This window comes from Hemitrygon akajei, chromosome 14 (genome assembly GCF_048418815.1).
Source record: "Hemitrygon akajei chromosome 14, sHemAka1.3, whole genome shotgun sequence".
NCBI lineage: Eukaryota > Metazoa > Chordata > Chondrichthyes > Myliobatiformes > Dasyatidae > Hemitrygon > Hemitrygon akajei.
Window position 1 is genome coordinate 25577760 of NC_133137.1, and position 18432 is coordinate 25596191.

At 45.2% G+C, this 18432-nt stretch overlaps 1 protein-coding gene across 2 annotated transcripts in view; it reads right to left on the reverse strand.

Moving 5' to 3' along the window:
* The window catches only part of thoc5 (THO complex 5), a 54844-nt gene extending 44307 nt beyond the window's left edge, over window positions 1–10537 (reverse strand). For both annotated transcript variants that reach the window (XM_073065718.1, XM_073065717.1), the window contains exons 1-4: window positions 10367–10537; window positions 6151–6294; window positions 4091–4204; window positions 353–450 (exon numbers count right to left, since the gene is read on the reverse strand). In XM_073065718.1, coding sequence (XP_072921819.1) covers window positions 353–450; window positions 4091–4204; window positions 6151–6294; window positions 10367–10468 — 458 coding nt within the window. In that variant the 5' untranslated portion in view covers window positions 10469–10537. The remainder of the gene's footprint in view (window positions 1–352; window positions 451–4090; window positions 4205–6150; window positions 6295–10366) is intronic.
* Between the last annotated feature and the right edge of the window lie 7895 nt (window positions 10538–18432).

The window sequence follows — 18432 nt, forward strand, 5'->3', positions numbered from 1 at the left end:
CATCTAGCTTAATAATAGTCTTAAATTACACCGAACAAGGGTGAAATACACAAGATCATGCACTGAAAGTCAGTGAATTAAGATGTTAACTTTGTCTCTCTCTCTCTCTTTCAAATATATGGATTGATCTACCAGGTATTTTCAGAATTTTCTCTTCTTCTATCAAGTGGATTACCATAGAATTGAAGCTATTTGTTACCAATTCACTAAGTAATACTTCAGCTTCTGTTATACCACACTTAATTACCAGATTTTAAATATCTTACTTGGAATTGACAACATCACTAAAGCAAGTTAAGCGATTTCAATAAAACCAAATACCAGAATATTAGAAATGAAAGGGGAAACTCACTTGAATTCCAAGCACTTTGTGATTTCTTTTTGAAGATGCATCACCTCATACAGAAGATTCTGAAGTTGAAGATGAAGAGCATCCACCTTCTGTTTGGCCTGTAAGACAGCTTGCACCTCTAATATCCGAAACAAACTCATTTACATTACTACTTCAAAAATGATCACTTTACAATGCAGACAAAATGCCGGAGAAACTCAGCAAGTCAAGCAGCATCTATGGATGGGAATAAACAGTCGGTGTTTCGGGTTGAGACCTTTCATCAGGATCAATGCTAATGAAGGGTCTCGGCCCAAAACATCAACTGTTTATTCCCCTCCGTAGATGCTGCTGGCTTGCTGAGTTTCTCCAGCATTGCGTATGTTGTTCAAGATTTGCAGCATCTTTTGCATTTATGATTTTACAATGGGGGTTTGCCATCCCTTTGTCATGGGGCTAGCAACCCAATCCCATAAAAACCCAGAGCTACAGAAACACCAACAGACCTCATCGCTGGGAGAGGAAGGATCTTTGCTTAGAAGACACCAAGCTGCATCTGGAGACAACTTTAAAGACTGGCCCAGGACAGAGGCCCAAAGCCTCAGTAGGGATGTTGGACTTAAGTAAGTTAACACCAGGCAGAAGAACACCTAAATGTATGGAAGAGTGATACTATTTTACTGGTTCAAAGCAAATTGGCTTGAAATTAATATGATGGAAGAGTAAATTACTTTCATGCAATTTTTCAGGTTCCTTAAGGTTGTTATAGCCAGGGGTGGTAATGGGGATAAGCTCCCACTACCTATTAAATGCCCCCAATAGCGTGCACCTCAAATAGCCTCTGACAACCAAGTTGTGGCTTAGACAACAACATGTGGCTTAGCTACTATGCCCAGCAGAACTGTTTCTACTGACAGGAGAAGGGGCAAAGGCAGGGCAGGTTACTGACGCCTCAAAACCAGTCGCTTCGGGCAGATCGGGCTCGTCAGCCATGGTTGGTAGCTCATCAAGTAGAAGGAGACTCTGATCTCAAACCTCCGCTGCCTTGCGTTTACACCCACGTACGAGGAAAGCTTCGGGAGTAAACCCCGAGGGAAAAATCCAGAGCTGGAGTCCCTAATACAATCCTATATAGAGTACAGTGCTGACTGGCAACACCTGCCAAACTGTATTGGTTTTTGCCATTCCTTTGGGTTCATCAGCGGTGTGGAGAGGGGGAGCTTGCTGCATGGGGAACAGCTTGCTCTCCATATCGTACTACCCAGGCTTGTAGAAACATAGAAAATAGGTGCAGGAGTAGGCCATTCAGCCCTTTGAGCCTGCACCACCATTCAGTATGATCATGGCTGATCATCCAACTCAGAACCCTGTACCTGCTTTCTCTCCATACCCCCTGATCCCTTTTATCTAACTCCCTTTTAAATATAGCCAATGAACTGGCCTCAACTGTTTCCTGTGGCAGAGAATTCCACAGATTCACCATTCTCTGTGTGAAGTTTTTCCTCATCTCGGTCCTAAAAGGCTTCCCCTTTATCCTTAAACTGTGACCCCTCGTTCTGGACTTCCCCAACATCGGAAACAATCTTCCTGCATCTAGCCTGTCCAATCCCTTTAGAATTTTATACGTTTCAATAAGATCCCCCCTCAATCTAAATTCCAGTGAGTATAAGCCTAGTCGATCCAGTCTTTCTTCATATGAAAGTTCTGCCATCCCAGGAATCAATCTGGTGAACCTTCTCTGTACTCCCTCTATGGCAAGAATGTCTTTCCTCAGATTAGGGGACCAAAACTGTACACAATATTCTAGGTGCAGTCTCACCAAGGCCTTGTACAACTGCAGTAGAACCTCACTGCTCCTGTACTCAAATCCTTTTGCTATGAATGTCAACATACCATTTGCTTTTTTCACCGCCTGCTGTACCTGCATGCCCACCTTCAATGACTGGTGTACAATGACACCCAGGTCTCGTTGCATCTCCCCTTTTCCTAATCTGCCACTGTTCAGATAATAATCTGCTTTCCTGTTCTTGCAACCAAAGTGTATAACCTCACATTTATCCACATTAAATTGCATCTGCCATGAATTTGCCCACTCACCTAACCTATCCAAGTCACCCTGCATCCTCTTAGCATCTTCCTCACAGCTAACACCGCCGCCCAGCTTCGTGTCATCCGCAAACTTGGAGATGCTGCATTTAATTCCCTCGTCTAAGTCATTAATATATATTGTAAACAACTGGGATCCCAGCACTGAATCTTGCGGTACCCCACTAGTCACTGCCTGCCATTCTGAAAAGGTCCCATTTACTCCCACTCTTTGCTTCCTGTCTGCCAACCAATTCTAACCGGGTGCTTTAAGTTTGCACACTAATCTCCTGTGTGGGACCTTGTCAAAAGCCTTTTGAAAATCTAAATATACCACATTCACTGGTTCTCCCCTATCCACTCTACTAGTAACATCTTCAAAAAATTCTATAAGATTCGTCAGACATGATTTTCCTTTTACAAATCCATGCTGACTTTGTCCGATGATTTCACCTCTTTCCAAATGTGCTGTTATCACATCTTTGATAACCGATTCTAGCATTTTCCCCACCACCGATGTCAGACTAACTGGTCTATAATTCCCCGGTTTCTCTCTCCCTCTCCCTCCTTTTTTAAAAAGTGGGGTTACATTAGCCACCCTCCAATCCTCAGGAACTAATCCAGAATCTAAGGAGTTTTGAAAAATTATCACTAATGCATCCACTATTTCTTGGGCTACTTCCTTAAGCACTCTGGAATGCAGACCATCTGGCCCTGGGGATTTATCTGCCTTTAATCCCTTCAATTTACCTAACACCACTTCCCTACTAACATGTATTTCCCTCAGTTCCTCCATCTCACTAGACCCTCGGTCCCTTACTATTTCTGGAAGATTATTTATGTCCTCCTTAGTGAAGACAGAACCAAAGTAGTTATTCAATTGGTCTGCCATGTCTTTGTTCCCTATGATCAATTCACCTGTTTCTGACTGTAAAGGACCTACATTTGTCTTGACCAATCTTTTTCTTTTCACATATCTATAAAAGCTTTTACAGTCAGATTTTATGTTCTCCGCCAGCTTTCTCTCATAATCTTTTTTCCCTTTCCTAATTAAGCCCTTTGTCCTCCTCTGCTGGTCTCTGAATTTCTCCCAGTCCTCAGGTGTGCCACTTTTTTTTTGCTAATTTATATGTTTCTTCTTTGGACTTGATACTATTCCTAATTTCCCTTGTCAGCCACGGGTGCACTACTTTCCCTGGTTTATTCTTTTGCCAAACTGGGATGAACAATTGTTGTAGTTCATCTATGCGATCTTTAAATGCTTGCCATTGCATGTCCACTGTCAACCCTTTAAGATCATTTGCCAGTCTATCTTAGCTAATTCACGTCTCATACCTTCAAAGTTACCCTTCTTTAAGTTCAGAACCTTAGTTTCTGAATTAACTATGTCACTCTCCATCTTAATGAAGAATTCCACCATATTATGGTCACTCTTACCCAAGGGGCTTCGCGTGACAAATTGCTAACTAACCCTTCCTCATTGCTCAATACCCAATCTAGAATGGCCTGCTATTGTGTATCTATTCAGCTGGGACGCAACATCCATGGCCAACTCTGACTGATAGAGGCCTGACAGACAACTTTGCAACACACTATAAAAATAAAGCAAACGTTCCCATTAACTGATATTTATTCTGTCCCACTCCTTCCCATCTTCATGTTCACAGTATTTACCTCATGTGTTTGATCGCGGCCTTTTTTTAATCTGATGTGAGCCAAGCGGTTTAGCTTCTTTAGAGTCATGAAGTGAATGCAACTTTGGATCCGCCGCTCTTCAATCTCTGCTGCCTGCGAAAGAACACACGAGAACTGAAGCAACACAGACAAAATGCTGGAAGAACTCAGCAGGCCAGGCAGAATAGTCAAAGTTTCAAGCAGAGACCCTTCATCAGGACTTTGGGGGGGGGGGGGGGGGGGGGAGGTGGGAACAGAGAGGAAACTGCCTGAATTAAACAATTGAGGGGTAGGAGGCTGGCTGAAAGATGACAGGTGAAGCCAGGTGGGTGGGAAAGGCCAATGGCTGGAGCAGGAAGAATCTGACAGGAGCGGAGAATGGGACGGGGGAAGAGATCCCGGGGGTGGGGGTGGGGGGAAGTAATAGGCAGGTGAGAAGAAGTGGAAGGTCTGAGTAGGGAATAGAGGAAGCAGAGGGAAGGGAAATTTTGTTCATCGGAAGGAGAAATTGATATTCATACTATGAGGCTGGAGGGTACCCAGATGGAATGTACACTCCTCCACCCTGATGGTGGCCTCATCTTGGCACAAGAGAAAGCCATGGTTTGACACGATGGAATAGAAATGGGAATTTCAATTAAAATATTTGGCCACCAGGAAGTCCCATTTGTGGCGGATGGTGCAGAGGTGCTCAACAAAGCGGTACCTCAATTTACGACGGGTCTCACCAATGTTTTGGAGACCACATCGGGAGTACCGGACCACAAAGGTGACCCCAGCAGATTTGCAGGTGAAGTGCTGCCTCTCCTGGAAGGGCTGTTTGGGGTCCTGAATGGAGGCGAGGGAGGAGATCGACGGACAGGTGTTACACTCGGGCCGCTTGCAGGGGTAAGTGACAGTAGGGAAAGCAGTTTGGTTGGGATGAATGGACAAGGTAATCATTGAAGGGGCAACCCCTGCTGAAAGCCGTGGGAGGGTGGGGGAGAGGTAAAGATGTGTTTAGGGGTAGGATCCCTTTGGAGATGGCGGAAGCTGTGGAAGATAATGCATCGAACACAGAGGCTGATGGGGTGGTAGGTAAGGACAAGAGGGAGTCTATCACTATTGTGACAGTGGGAAAACGTAGGGTAAGCATGGATGTACAGAAAGTGGAAGAGATGCGGGTGAGGGCAGCATCAATGGTGGAGGAAGGGAAACCCCATTCTTTGAAGGAAGAAAGACATCTCTGATGTCCTGGAATGGAAAGCTGTGTGCTGGGAACAGATACGGCAGAGGTGAAGAAACTGAGAAAAGGGAACAGTGTCTTTACAGGAGATAGGGTGGGAAGAGGTAGAGTCCAGATGGCTGTGGGAATCAGCAGGTTTATAAAAGAAGTCGTTTGACAGTTTCTCTCCAGAGATGGAGGCAGAGAAATCAATAAAGGGGAGGGAGGTGCCAGAGACGGACTAAGTGCATTTAAGGGTAGGGAAGAAGTTAGAGGCAACATTGATAAAATTGACAAGCTCTGCTCGGTTAATGATCAGACTGCTTAATCCTTACTTAAAAGGTCACAAATCAAGTTTCAGCAATTTCGTTTTTTTTTTAAACACAGGAGATTCTGCAGATGCTGGAAATCCAAAGCAACACACACAAAATGCTGGAGGAACTCAGTAGGTCAGGGAGCATCTATGAAAAAGAGTAAACAGTCGATGTTTCGGGCTGAGACCCATCTTCAGGACTGAAGAGGAAATTTTTTGCTTTTTTTACCTTCACTTTAATTAATACATCCTTCGCAGAGTAAACCTGACTACATTAGACTGTCTCATCAACCTCCATTTCTTTGTCCTTACACACAATTACAGTTCATCACAGGAACCAAGATTAATTGAGGGACCTGCACTCCTTGGTACAGCGAATGCTTGAGGTCTCTACATAAGAACACAAACCACTTCCCTCATACAAGCAACACTAACTGTACTCGTCTAGGGTCGAAGATGTGGAGCTACAGATAGCAGGCACACATTCGGCAGACCTTCAATATTTAAAAAAATTATTCTTACTTAGTGCCACCGGATACTTACAGCATCTTTCCCTCCTTTACTCTTCAGCTCATGAATCTCAGCCATCAACCTTTGAAGGTCTTCACATGTTTTCTTGTAGAGATCGTAGTCTTTGGCAGGGTCTCTCGTCTCCACCTCTGTTTCCTCACTATAAGATCGGTTCTCCTAAAACAAACATGCATTTCAGTATTCCAGTCAATAGTGTCTGGTGAGACAACAGATTTGATGCAGGCGAGCACATCAATTTAACTGAATAAGCACAATAACTTTTGACAGGAATTAACAACGTGCAGGTACTAAATACTAGACAGCTGGGATGACAGATCTTGCTGCTTGACCCTGTGGATCTTAATAGTGTTCTGTAGGATCTGTTGTGGGAACCCGCTCTGTGTGATGTTTATAAATGACTTGGATGAGGAATTGACCGTGGGTTAGTAAATCTGCAGATGATCTGGAAAGGTTGGGTATGGGCTGAAACGTGGCGTGGGGTCCAGGGCCCAGGGCGAGGAACGACCCTGTGTTCGGACTATTCAAACGCCGGGCCAGATGAATTAAAAAGGTAGGGTGTTGGGACCAGAGGCAAGGATCTGGCCAGTTCTGCTTGGTGCTCTGCGACATTTACTTTGCTGCACTGAGCTGAGGCTGTGGGTCTGCTCCGGGCTTCGTGTCTGTGAGCTCCGTGACGTTTACTATGCACTGAGCTGAGGCTGTGGGCCTGCTCGGGGCTTTGTGTCTGAGGACTCATCTTCGTTTTCGATGCTGTTTGCTTACTTTAATTGTTTGCACAGTTCAGTTTTATTCTCACTCTTTCTGTACGTTTGTCATTTTTTATGGGTTTTTTGTTTTGTGGCTGGCTGTAAGGAGACGAATCTCAAGGTTGTATAACGTACATGTACGTTGACAATAAACGTACTTTGAACTTTGACAATATTGAAGATTATAGCAGAAGGGTTGGGGGGAGGTAGTATTGAGGGACAATATCCTAAAAGACTTCAAATGAGGCCATATGGGTAGAGCTTAAAAATAAAAGGAGCAGTAGATTAATTTATTGACAGATTCACCAGTGTGCATGAAAATTCTTCTTTGCGGGAAGCTTGCAAAGTAAACAGTATAAACGGTAATAATAAATACAGACAGATAGACATACTTTATTGATCCCGAGGGAAATTGGGTTTCATTACAGTCGCACCAACCAAGAATAGTGCAGAAATATAGCAATATAAAACTATAAATAATTAAATAATAAGTAAATTATACCAAGTGAAAATAAGTCCAGGACCAGTCTACTGGCTCAGGGTGTCTGACATTCCGAGGGAGGAGTTGTAAAGTTTGATGGCCACAGGCAGGAATGACTTCCTATGACGCTCAGTGTTGCATCTCCGTGGAATGAGTCTCTGGCTGAATGTACTCCTGTGCCTAACCAGTACATTATGGAGTGGATGGGAGACATTGTCCAAGATGGCATGCAACTTGGACAGCATCCTCTTTCAGACACCACCGTCAGAGAGTCCAGTTCCACCCCCACAACATCACTGGCCTTACGAATGAGTTTGTTGATTCTGTTGGTGTCTGCTACCCTCAGCCTGCTGCCCCAGCACACAACAGCAAACATGATAGCACTGGCCACCAGAGACTCGTAGAACATCCTCAGCTTCGTCCAGCAAATGTTAAAGGACCTCAGTCTCCTCAGGAAATAGAGACGGCTCTGATCCTTCTTGTAGACAGCCTCAGTGTTCTTTGACCAGTCCAGTTTATTGTCAATTCGTATCCCCAGGTATTTGTAATCCTCCACCATGTCCACACTGACCCCTTGGATGGAAACAGGGGTCACCGGTGCCTGAGCCCTCCTCAGGTCCACCACCAGCTCCTTAGTCTTCTTCACATTAAGCTGCAGATGATTCTTCTCACACCATGTAACAAAGTTTCCCACCACGAACAAATGCTAAACAATAGTGCAATCGGAAGCAGTTTAAATAGAAACGCTAAGGTGATGATAATAACTACGAGAAGCAGACTTAAGACTCAGAGAATGCAGCAGCATCCCCAGGAAGGGGAGGTGGAAGAGGTGATTAGTTTAGATAGCAGTGAAGAAGATGCTCTTGAGTCTGTTATCCCACCTTTAAACTCCTGTACCTTCTCATCCTCCAAGAGGACCACAGTCTTGCCATTATGTTTGGAGGCTTGCGTGCCACAATGACCTGGAGAGCTATGCTGGCTGGAGTCAGGGCTTTATGCTTTGTCTCTTGGAAGGGTCCCACATGCCAAACAGGTCAAAGGGCAGAGGCCAGATGAAGAGTGGTCCACTCGTCTTCCAGGTCTGGGGTTTCAGCTCAGGGCTAACAACCCTGACTGGTAAAACAAAACTGTTATGGAAACAGCAATGAAGAATCCTTCTACATCTGAGAGCGATGGTATTCCTGAGTCTCCACCTGGGACTCGTGTGACTGACAGTAGTGAAAACTGACGGGAAGCTACTGACACGATGAAGGAAGCCCTGAACACCACCAGAGATGGAGGACCTTGATTGCTGCCCTAAACGCCAGTGGTGTAATGGGCAGTAAGTATCTTCTCATGCCTCCTTAAGAGAATTGAGTTTTTTGAGGAGGTGGCAAAACTGATAAAAGCAGTGCATGAGGTAGATATTTATTTTAGTAAGGTGTTTGACAAAGTTCCCCACAGTTGACTTGTCCAGAAAGTCATAAGGCACGGAAACTTGGCTTTGTGGATTTGAAATTGGCTTGCTGAAAGACACAGAGCATGGGAGTAGATGTAGTGTATTCTGCCTAGTGACTACTAGTGTTCTGCAGGGATCTGTTCTGGGTCCTCCTGCTCTGATTTTTACAAATGACTTGCATGAGGAATTGGAGGGGTGGGTAAGTATGTTGACAGATGACACGAAGGTTGGAGGTGTTGCCGTTATTGTAGGTTAAAACGAGATTGAGACAGGATGCAGAGTGAGGGCAGAGAAGTGGCGGATGGAGTTCAAGATGGAAAACTATGAAGTGACACATGTTGGGAGATCGAACTTGAAAGCAGTGTACAAGGTTAATGCCAGGATTCTTAGCAATGTGGAGGAAGACAGGGATCTAAGTCCACAAAGTGCCATGCAAGTTGATAGGGTGGTTAAGACCATAAGGTATAGGAACAGCATCAGGACATTTGGCCCATTGAGTCTACTCTGCCGTTTCGTCGTGGCTGATCCATTAATCGTCTCAGCTCCAATCTCCTGCCTTCTCCCCGTATCCCTTCATGCCCTGACCAATCAAGATACTACCAACTTTTGCCTTAAATATACATAAAAGCTTGGCCTCTATACCTGCCTGTGAAAATGAATTCCACAGATTCACCTCTCTCTGGCTAAAGAAATTCCTCCTCATCGCCATTCTAAATGTTCAGCCCTCTACTCTTGAGGAAGTGGGCTCTGGTTCCAGAGTCTCCGACTATAGGAAACATCCTCTCCACATCCACTCATCGAGACCTTTCAGCATTTGATACGTTTCAATTAGGTCAAACCCCAATTAGGATAAGAAAGAATATGGTGTATGGTCCTTCATTGAGGTAATGCTGCAGCTCTGTAAAACTCTAGTTGGACCACATTTGGAATACTGTGTTCAGCTCTAGTTGCCTCATTATAGGAAGGATGTGAAAGTTTTACAGAAGGTGCAGAAGAGCATTATACCAGGATGCAGCATGGACTAGATGGAGCTGTAAGATAATAAAGACCTAGACAAGGTGAACAGCTTGTACCCATTTTCCAGGGTAGCAATGGGCTAACACCAGATCACATCCTTTTAAGGTGAGTGGAAGACAGTTTAGGGGAGATGTCAGAGGTAGCGCATTTTTTAAACAATGCTAAGTGCCGGTAACGCAATGCCAGGGGTGCTGGTCGAGACTGATACCCTGGGGACATTTAAAAGAGTCTTGGATAGGCACAAGGGTGTAAGAATAATACGGGGAAGGGGTTATGGCTGTGGGGGAGAGGAGGGTTAGATTGATCGTGGAGTAGGTTGAAAGGTGGGCTGAAGAGCTCCTACTGTACTGTTCAATTCTAGGGGAGAGGACAAAGGAATAGCCAGGGTGGCAGGCATTTTTAACAATACTGTTAGATTTCCTGAGGCACCCAAGGAAGGTGGACAGGGTGGAAGGAAGCCTGTGACCGAATGGACAGCGTTTACCGCTCTCCTGCAGATTCCGTCCGTCCGGAGCCCCAGGCCCCGCTGCCGCCTGCTCTGCCCACCTGGTCGCCATCACCTCGACCCTTCCTGGGTTCCTTCTCCACGGGGCCGCCCTCGCTCCGGATTACTTTGGTTTTCCTTTTCTTCACTGATTCCGTGGACATTGCGGGGCTCCGACTCCAAACAACAACCCGGAAGAGCTTCAGGCTCCGACGGAAGGGGACAGTCACGGCGAGGGGCGCACGGTCAGGAAATGGAGGAGTCCTCCCCACCTGCCGGAGGCGCTGCAGTTCGGCGACTGCTCCTCCCCACCTGCCGGGGGCGCTGCAGTTTGGCGACTGCTCCTCTCCACCTGCCTGGAGCGCGGATTTCGGCGACTGGTCCTCCTCACCTGCCTAGGGCGCTGGAGCTCGGAGACTGGTCCTCCCCACCTGCTTGGGGCGCTGCGGCCGCTGAGAGCAGAAGAGTTTCTTGTCCATCGCCTGCGGGAGGCGCTGTTGGAGAAGAGACGAGGAGCTCTTGAAATGCTGAAACATTGCATTTCAATGCACGGGCAAAAAATACATTTTTTTTCTTTGTAATTAAAATTTCATGAACTGGATTCTGCCCCTATCTTAATCAAATTGTGGTTTTGTTACTGAGAGAGTGAAATTATGTTGTTGTGTTCTTTGGATCATACTTATTGAAATGTTCAGTTGCTTTGGTTAACTCCAGGAAAAGTTCTGGGGCAAAGTAAGTCATAACATCTCTTTAAAATAATTGAACAGTTATTAATTTTTTTTCCAGCTGGGAAAGTAACTTACAAGTCACAGTTGACTTAATTGCGATATGCACAAGTAAATTTGTACACAAGTGCGATTAAAAACCTATTTACAGCAGTATTACAGGCACATAAGCAGCATTTACAAGAAAATATAAATCAACCATAAAACTGGAAGTTATTATTTGCAAACAAATTATCAGGTTTGACCTGTCTTCCTCCTGAGTAGTGCTGGTCAGGTGCCAAGTGAATTAAAAGTCTCAGAGCGTACTTGTTAACTTTCTCAGTTTGGTTTTGTCATTGTGACATTATCAGCTCAAACTTGGGCAACAGAATAAGCTGCTGGAGGAACTCGGTGGGTCCAGCAGCGGCTGTGGAAACTGAGGGGTGGTTGATGTTCAGGTTGAGTGTGGTGAACTACATATACCTGTCTGGACTGCTCCTGTGGCTCCTCCCACAGACCCCCTGCTGACTGCTCCTGTGGCTCCTCCCACAGACCCCTGTATAAAGGCGATTGAGGCCTGAGCCCGGCATCATTCTCCAGGATGTAGTGTTGTTCATTCTTCCAGTCAATAAAAGCCGATATCTCGTTTCTTACGTCTCAGAGTGAGTTATTGATGGTGCATCATTGAGAATCCCACAAACACGAGGAAATGTGCAGATGCTGGAAATTCAAACAACACACACAAAATGCTGGTGGAACACAGCAGGCCAGGCAGCATCTATAAGGAGGAGCACTGTCGACGTTTTGGGCCGAGACCCTTCGTCAGGACTAACTGAAAGGAGAGATAGTAAGAAATTTGAAAGTAGTGGGGGGGGGGGAGGGGGAAATGCGAAATGATAGGAGAAGACCGGAGGGGGTGGGATGAAGCTAAGAGCTGGAAAGGTGATTGGCGAAAGTGATACAGAGCTGGAGGAGGGAAAGGATCATGGGACGGGAGGCCTCGGGAGAAAGAAAGGGGGGGGGGGAGCACCAGCAGGTTGATGGGCAGAGAGAGAGAAAAAAAACAAACAACTAAATATGTCAGGGATGGGGTAAGAAGGGGAGGAGGGGCATTAACGGAGGTTAGAGAAGTCAATGTTCATGCCATCAGGTTGGAGGCTACCCAGCCGGTATATAAGGTGTTGTTCCTCCAACCTCAGTGTGGATTCATCTTGACAGTAGAGGAGGCTCTGGATAGACATATCAGAATGGGAATGGGACGTGGAATTAAAATGTGTGGCCACTGGGAGATCCTGCTTTCTCTGGCAGACCGAGCGTAGGTGTTCAGTGAAACTTCAAATCATAACCAGGCTCACTACTTCTTTAGCTAGCAGGTATTTGTTTAGATTCTGCTAGCTCATTGAGGTTTCTGCAAGGCCCATTTTGTAACTTAACTAATTACCATCTCCTTTTGCCTTTGAATTCTATTGTCCTTTCTATACTTGATCACAGATAAATCTCACAACATATGCCAGTGGTATTAAACTGGGTTCTGGTTCTGAGATATTCCCTTTCAATTTTTCCTGCCTTTGAAACATTAACTCTATTCCTCACCTCCAAAAATGCTGCCTGACTGGCCAATTTTTGAAGCTTTCTCAATATTGCAAAGGCAAGGATACTTAATGTCCAGTGAGATTCCACAAACAGAAATAAATTAATATCTATTCTTATCTCTACCTCTGCCTTAAAACCTTACGTACTGCCCTGTCAGACACTTCCTGCCCCGCCTGTCATAGCATCTGCAGACCCCACAGAGGATTTTTCAACCTCCTCAGTCACCCGCAGAACGAGAATGGAATTGAGATCCCTTAATCCCAAAGAACTGCTTGAAAAGAGGTACCTTTGTGGAGTGAGGGGTACCAGAATCTGGAATTTTTCCAGTTTATTTATCGGACCTGGTGCAAAGACCAGGTGGGTGTGGAATATTTCATTTCCATCTCTTTTACCTTTATGAGCAGCAAAGGTATTTTAAGTCAGCTGTCATAGTGAAAGGCCTGTGCAGTGGGGGTGGAGATATGTCTCTACCGAAGGAGGTGTAAGACGCTCCTTCCCTCCGCCAGCCTGCAGGTTACTTTTGGGCAAGGTGTAGCACCTGCTTAGCCCCTGATCAAGGCGACGTGAATCCACGGGAGCAGGTAGTGGATGGTTGTATGAGCAGCTGGTGCAGATCAGAAGTCCTGGCTGCGTGACCACTGACACCAGGCAGACAATCTCTGAAGAATATTGATAATGGCTGTGGTCACCCGTCTTGTAAAGACACTGCCCAGGAGAAGGCAATGGCAAACCACTTCTGTAGAAAAATTTGCCAAGAACAATCATGGTCATGGAAAAACCACGATCGCCCACATCATACGACACGGCACATGATGATGATGAATGAAAGACCCCTCCCATCCCTGTCATTCTCATTCTGCCCCTTCCATTAATCCAAGAATGCAAAGCTGGAGACCATGTACCACCAGGCTGAAGAGCAGCATCTATCCTGAATGGAACTACAGGCACAGGTTCGTCTGCAGATTGCTGAGGGCTGCTTGTTCTTGCCGATAACACCCGTGCACCAGCAATCTGCAGGTCATGTCACTCAGGGACTTCGGCTGTAATATATCCTTTCTTGAGACTGTATATTTTACTTGTTATCTTTTGTGTTATTTGTCTTGAAGGAGGGACTCGGCCCGCAATGTCGACTGTTTATCCATTTCCATAGGTGATGCCTGACCGGCTGAGATCCCCCACCGTTCTGAGTGTGTTACTCTGGATTTCCAGACTTTCTTGTCTTTATGAGGTACCACGTGTGCTTTGTGCTGTGTATGACAGTTGGTACTGTGTTTTGCACCTTGACCCCGGAGTAACGTTGTTTTGTTTGGCTGTATTCATGGGTATTCATATATAGCTGAATGATAATTAAACTTGAACTTGAACTATAACTACTATTTGACACAACTAATGTTGGCAGAATTTCAGGTGGTGACGAGAAGGTGAACAAAAGTGGGAAGATCAGCTGGTTGAGTGGTGTCACAGCGACACTCGTATGTTCAACATCAGAATTGATTGTGGACTTCAGAAAGGGTAAGATGAGGGCACGCACACACACACCCGTCTTCACTGAGGGATCACAAGTGGAAAGGGTGACCAATTTACCATAAAATAAGATATGGGAGCAGAATTAGGCCATTTGGCCCATCAAGTCTGCTCCACCATTTTGTCATGGCTGATCCAATTTTCCCCTCAGCCCCAATCACCTGCCTTCTCCCCAAATCCCTTCATGCCCTAACCAGTCAAGAATCTATCAACTTCTGCCTTAAATATACATAAAGATTTGACCTTCACAGCTGTCTGTGGTAAAGAATTCCACAGATTCACCACTCTCTGGCTAAAGATATCCCTCTTCATCTCCATTCTAAAAGGACGCCCCTCTATTCTGAGGTGTCCCCTCTGGTTTTAGACTCTTCCACCATAGGAACCATCCTCTCCAATCCACTCTATTGAGGCCTTTCACCATCTGAAAGGTTTCAATGAGGCCCCCCCTCATTCTTCTGAAATCCAGTGAATACAGGCCATGAGTCATCAAATGCTCTTCATATGACAAGCCATTCCATCCTGGAATCATTTTCATGATCCTCCTTTGAGCCCTCTCCAGCTTCAGCATAAACATTCTTGGATGAGGAGCTCAAAAATGTTCACAATACTCCAAGTGAGGCCTCACCAGTGCTTTATAAAGTCTCAACATTACATACTTGCTTTTATATTCTAGCCCTCTTGAAATGAATGCTAACGGTGCATTTGCCTTCCTCACCACAGACTCAACCTGCAAACTAACCTTCCGGAAATCCTGCACAGATACTCCCAAGAATATCTGTGCTCCAGTTTTTTTGTATTTTTCCTCTACTTAGAAAATAGTCAACCTTTTCATTTCTTGTAGTAAAGAACATGACCTTACACCCTGGAGTCCATCTGCCATTTCTTTGCCCATTCTCCTAATCTGTCTAAATTCTTCTGTAGCCTCTCTACTTCCTCAAAACTACCTATCTCTCTAACTATCTTTATATCATTTGCAAACTTTGCAACAAAGCCATCAATTCCACGATCCAAATTATTGACATATAATGTATAAAGAATTGTCCCAACACAGTCCCCTGTGGAACACCACTAGTCACCGGCAGCCAGTCAGAAAAGTCTCCCTTTATTCCTACTCTTTACCATCAGCCACTGTGTTATCCATGCTAGAATCTTTCCTGTAATACCACGGGCTTGTTAAGCAGCTCATGTATGGGACCTTGTCAAATGCCTGAAAATCCAAGTACACAACATCAGCCACCTCGCCATTGTCCATCTTGCTTGTTATTTCTTCAAAATATTCCAACAGATTGTTAGGCAAGGTTTTCTCTTCAGGAAACCATGCTGACTACAGCCTATTTTATCATGTGCATCCAAGTACCATTTCAAGTTCCTGGGTGTCAACATCTCTGAGGATCTATCTTGGGCCCAACATATTGATGCAATTACAAAGAATGCATGACTGTGGCTTTATTTCATCAGGAATTTGAGAAGATTTGGTATGTCACCAAAGACGCTCGCAAATTTCTACAGATGTACAGTGGAGAGCATTCTACCCGGGTGGTATGGGGCAGGGGAGTTGCTGGAGGCCACTGCACAGGATTGAAATAAGCAGCAGAAAGTTTGTGAACTCAGTCAGCTCCATCATGGGCACACGCCTCCCCAGCAAGCAGGACATCTTCAAGGACTGATGCCTCAAAAAGGCGGCATCCATCATTAAAGACTCCCATCACACAGGACATGCCCTCTTCTCATTGCTACTACCAGGAAGGAGGTACAGGAGCCTGAAGGCACACACTCAATGATTCAGGAACAGCTTCTTCCCCTCTGCCATCAGATTTCTGAACACAACGTCACTACTTTTTTCCCCCTGTCTTTTCAGTGTCTCTCAGCTCACAATAAACTCATTTCCAAAATTATTTTCAACTTAAGAATTGAAATACCTTAAATGTTTTTACGTTTGATAGACCATTGGCAAGGAAGGTTAGAGTCACAGAGTCATAGAAAAGTACCATACAGAAAAAGGCCATTTCGCCCATCTAGTCCACGCTGAAACCTTTTAAACTGCCTGCTCCCATCGACTTGAACTGGGGCCATAGCCCTTCATACCCCTACCATCTATGTACCTGTCCAAACTTCTGTTAAACATTGAAAGTGAGCTCACAAGCACCACTTGTGTTGGTAGCTCATTTCACACTCTTACAAACCTTAAACATTTCACCTTTCACTCTTAACCCATAATCTCTGGTTGTAGTCCCACCCATCCTTAGTGAAAAAAGCCTTCTAACATTTACCCTATTGATACACCTCACAATTTTAAATACCTCTATCAAATCTCCTCTTAGTACTCTACGTTCTAAGGAATAAAGTCCTAACCTATTCAATATTTCCTTATAACTCAGGTCCTCCAGACCCGGCAACATCCTTGTAAATTGTCTCTGTTCTCTTTCAACCTTACTTACATCTTTCCTGTAGGGTGGTGACCAAAAGAAGGCGAAGTTCTTTGAGGTCTAACGGCGACTCCTTTGCTTGCATTTTCGGAAACAGCTCTATTTCCATCTCTAATATGTCTATTTTTTCCTTTCAGGGTTCTTTTGAAGACCCCGACCTGGAGTTGCATGCTGACTACGGTTCTTTGTGGGAATGGGTCCCGCTCTCGGGGTTTCACAACTGGCTGTTGCTCGGCACGCCAAGGGCTCGGCCTGACAGCTCTGCTCGCCTTTGGAGGACCGAGTTTTCATTGCTCTGGAGACGGGGTGGTGGGGGGGGTGGGGGGGGGGTGATCGGAGGTCGGTGTTCAAGCAGAAGACTGGTGTGTCATGAGAGATGGAAGATCTAAGGCTGTGAGCCCAGAGACCCGAGATCTTTGGGCACACAAAGCTCAGAAAAAGTGATGCAATGGACTTCTGACATCATAAACCAGCGAGTTGTTTTTTCTGTCTCCCCTCTTGCTGTGAAACGGAGACACCTTTTTCTCCCTTATTAGGGAGAGAGAGCGCCTGTGGTATGTCGAATGCTGGGTGGACAAGTAGTCTTTGGAGTTACTGCAAATCAGTGCCTTTGCTGTTGCCTTGCTCACGCTCGAGTGCTTGGAGGTGGGTGCCGATGGTTTTTTTGCTGGTGGAGGGAGGCGTGGGGGATTATTGCTTGCACGTGGGAGGGAGGGGAGCTGGGGGAGATATTGAGTTCTCATATTTAACTGTCATTCATTCTTTGGGGCACTCCTCTGGTTTTGTGGATGTTTGCGAAGAAAAAGCATTTCAGGATGTATATTGTATACATCTCTCTGACATTAAATGTACCTTTGAAATCTTTGAAATTCCACACAATACTCCAAATTAGGCCTCACCATTGTCTTGTAGAACTTCAACATAGCATCCCATCTCCTGTGCTCAATACATTGATTTATGAAGGCCAATGTGCCAAAAGCTTTCTTTATGACCCTTTCTACCTGTGACACCACTTTCCATAAGATATAAGAGTAGAATTAGACCATTTAGCCCATTTCATCATGGCTGATCATTTTTAATCCCAGCCCAACTCTCCTGCCTTCTCCCCGTATCCCTTCGTGCTCTGACCAATCAAGAATCTATCAACCTCTACCTTAAGTATACATAATGACGTGGCCTCCACAGCTGCCTGTGGCAACCAGTTCCACAGATTCACCACTCTCTGGCTGAAGAAATCCCTTCTCATATCCATTCTAAAAGGACGCTCCTCTATTCTGAGGAGGTGGCCTCTGGTTCTAGAATCTCCTACCATAGGAAACATCCTCTCCACATCCGCACTATCAAGGCCTTTCGGCATTCGATAGGTTTCAACGAGGTCATGGCTCATTCTTCTGAATACTAGTGAGTACAGGCCCAGAGCCATCAAACGCTCTTCATGTGACAAACCATTCAATCTTGGAATCATTTTCGTGAACCTCCTTTGAAACCTCTCCAGTGGCAGCACATCCTTTCTTGGATAAGGAGCCCCAAACTGCTCACAATACTCCAAGTGTGGCCTCACCAATGTTTTATCAAGTCCCAACATTAATCCTTGCTTTTATATTCTGGTCCTCTTGAAATGAATGCTAACATTGCATTTGCCTTCCTCACCACAGACTCAACCTGCAAATTAACCTTTAAGAAATCCTGCACAAGCACTCCCAAGTCCCTCTGCACCTCAGTTTTCTGTATTTTCTCTCCATTTAGAAAATAGTCACTCCTTTAATTTCTTCTACCAAAGTGCATGGCCTTACAGTTCCCAACACTGTATTCCATCTGCTGCTTCTTTACCATTTCTCCTGATCTAAGTCCTTCTGTAGACTCTCTACTTCCTCCAAACTA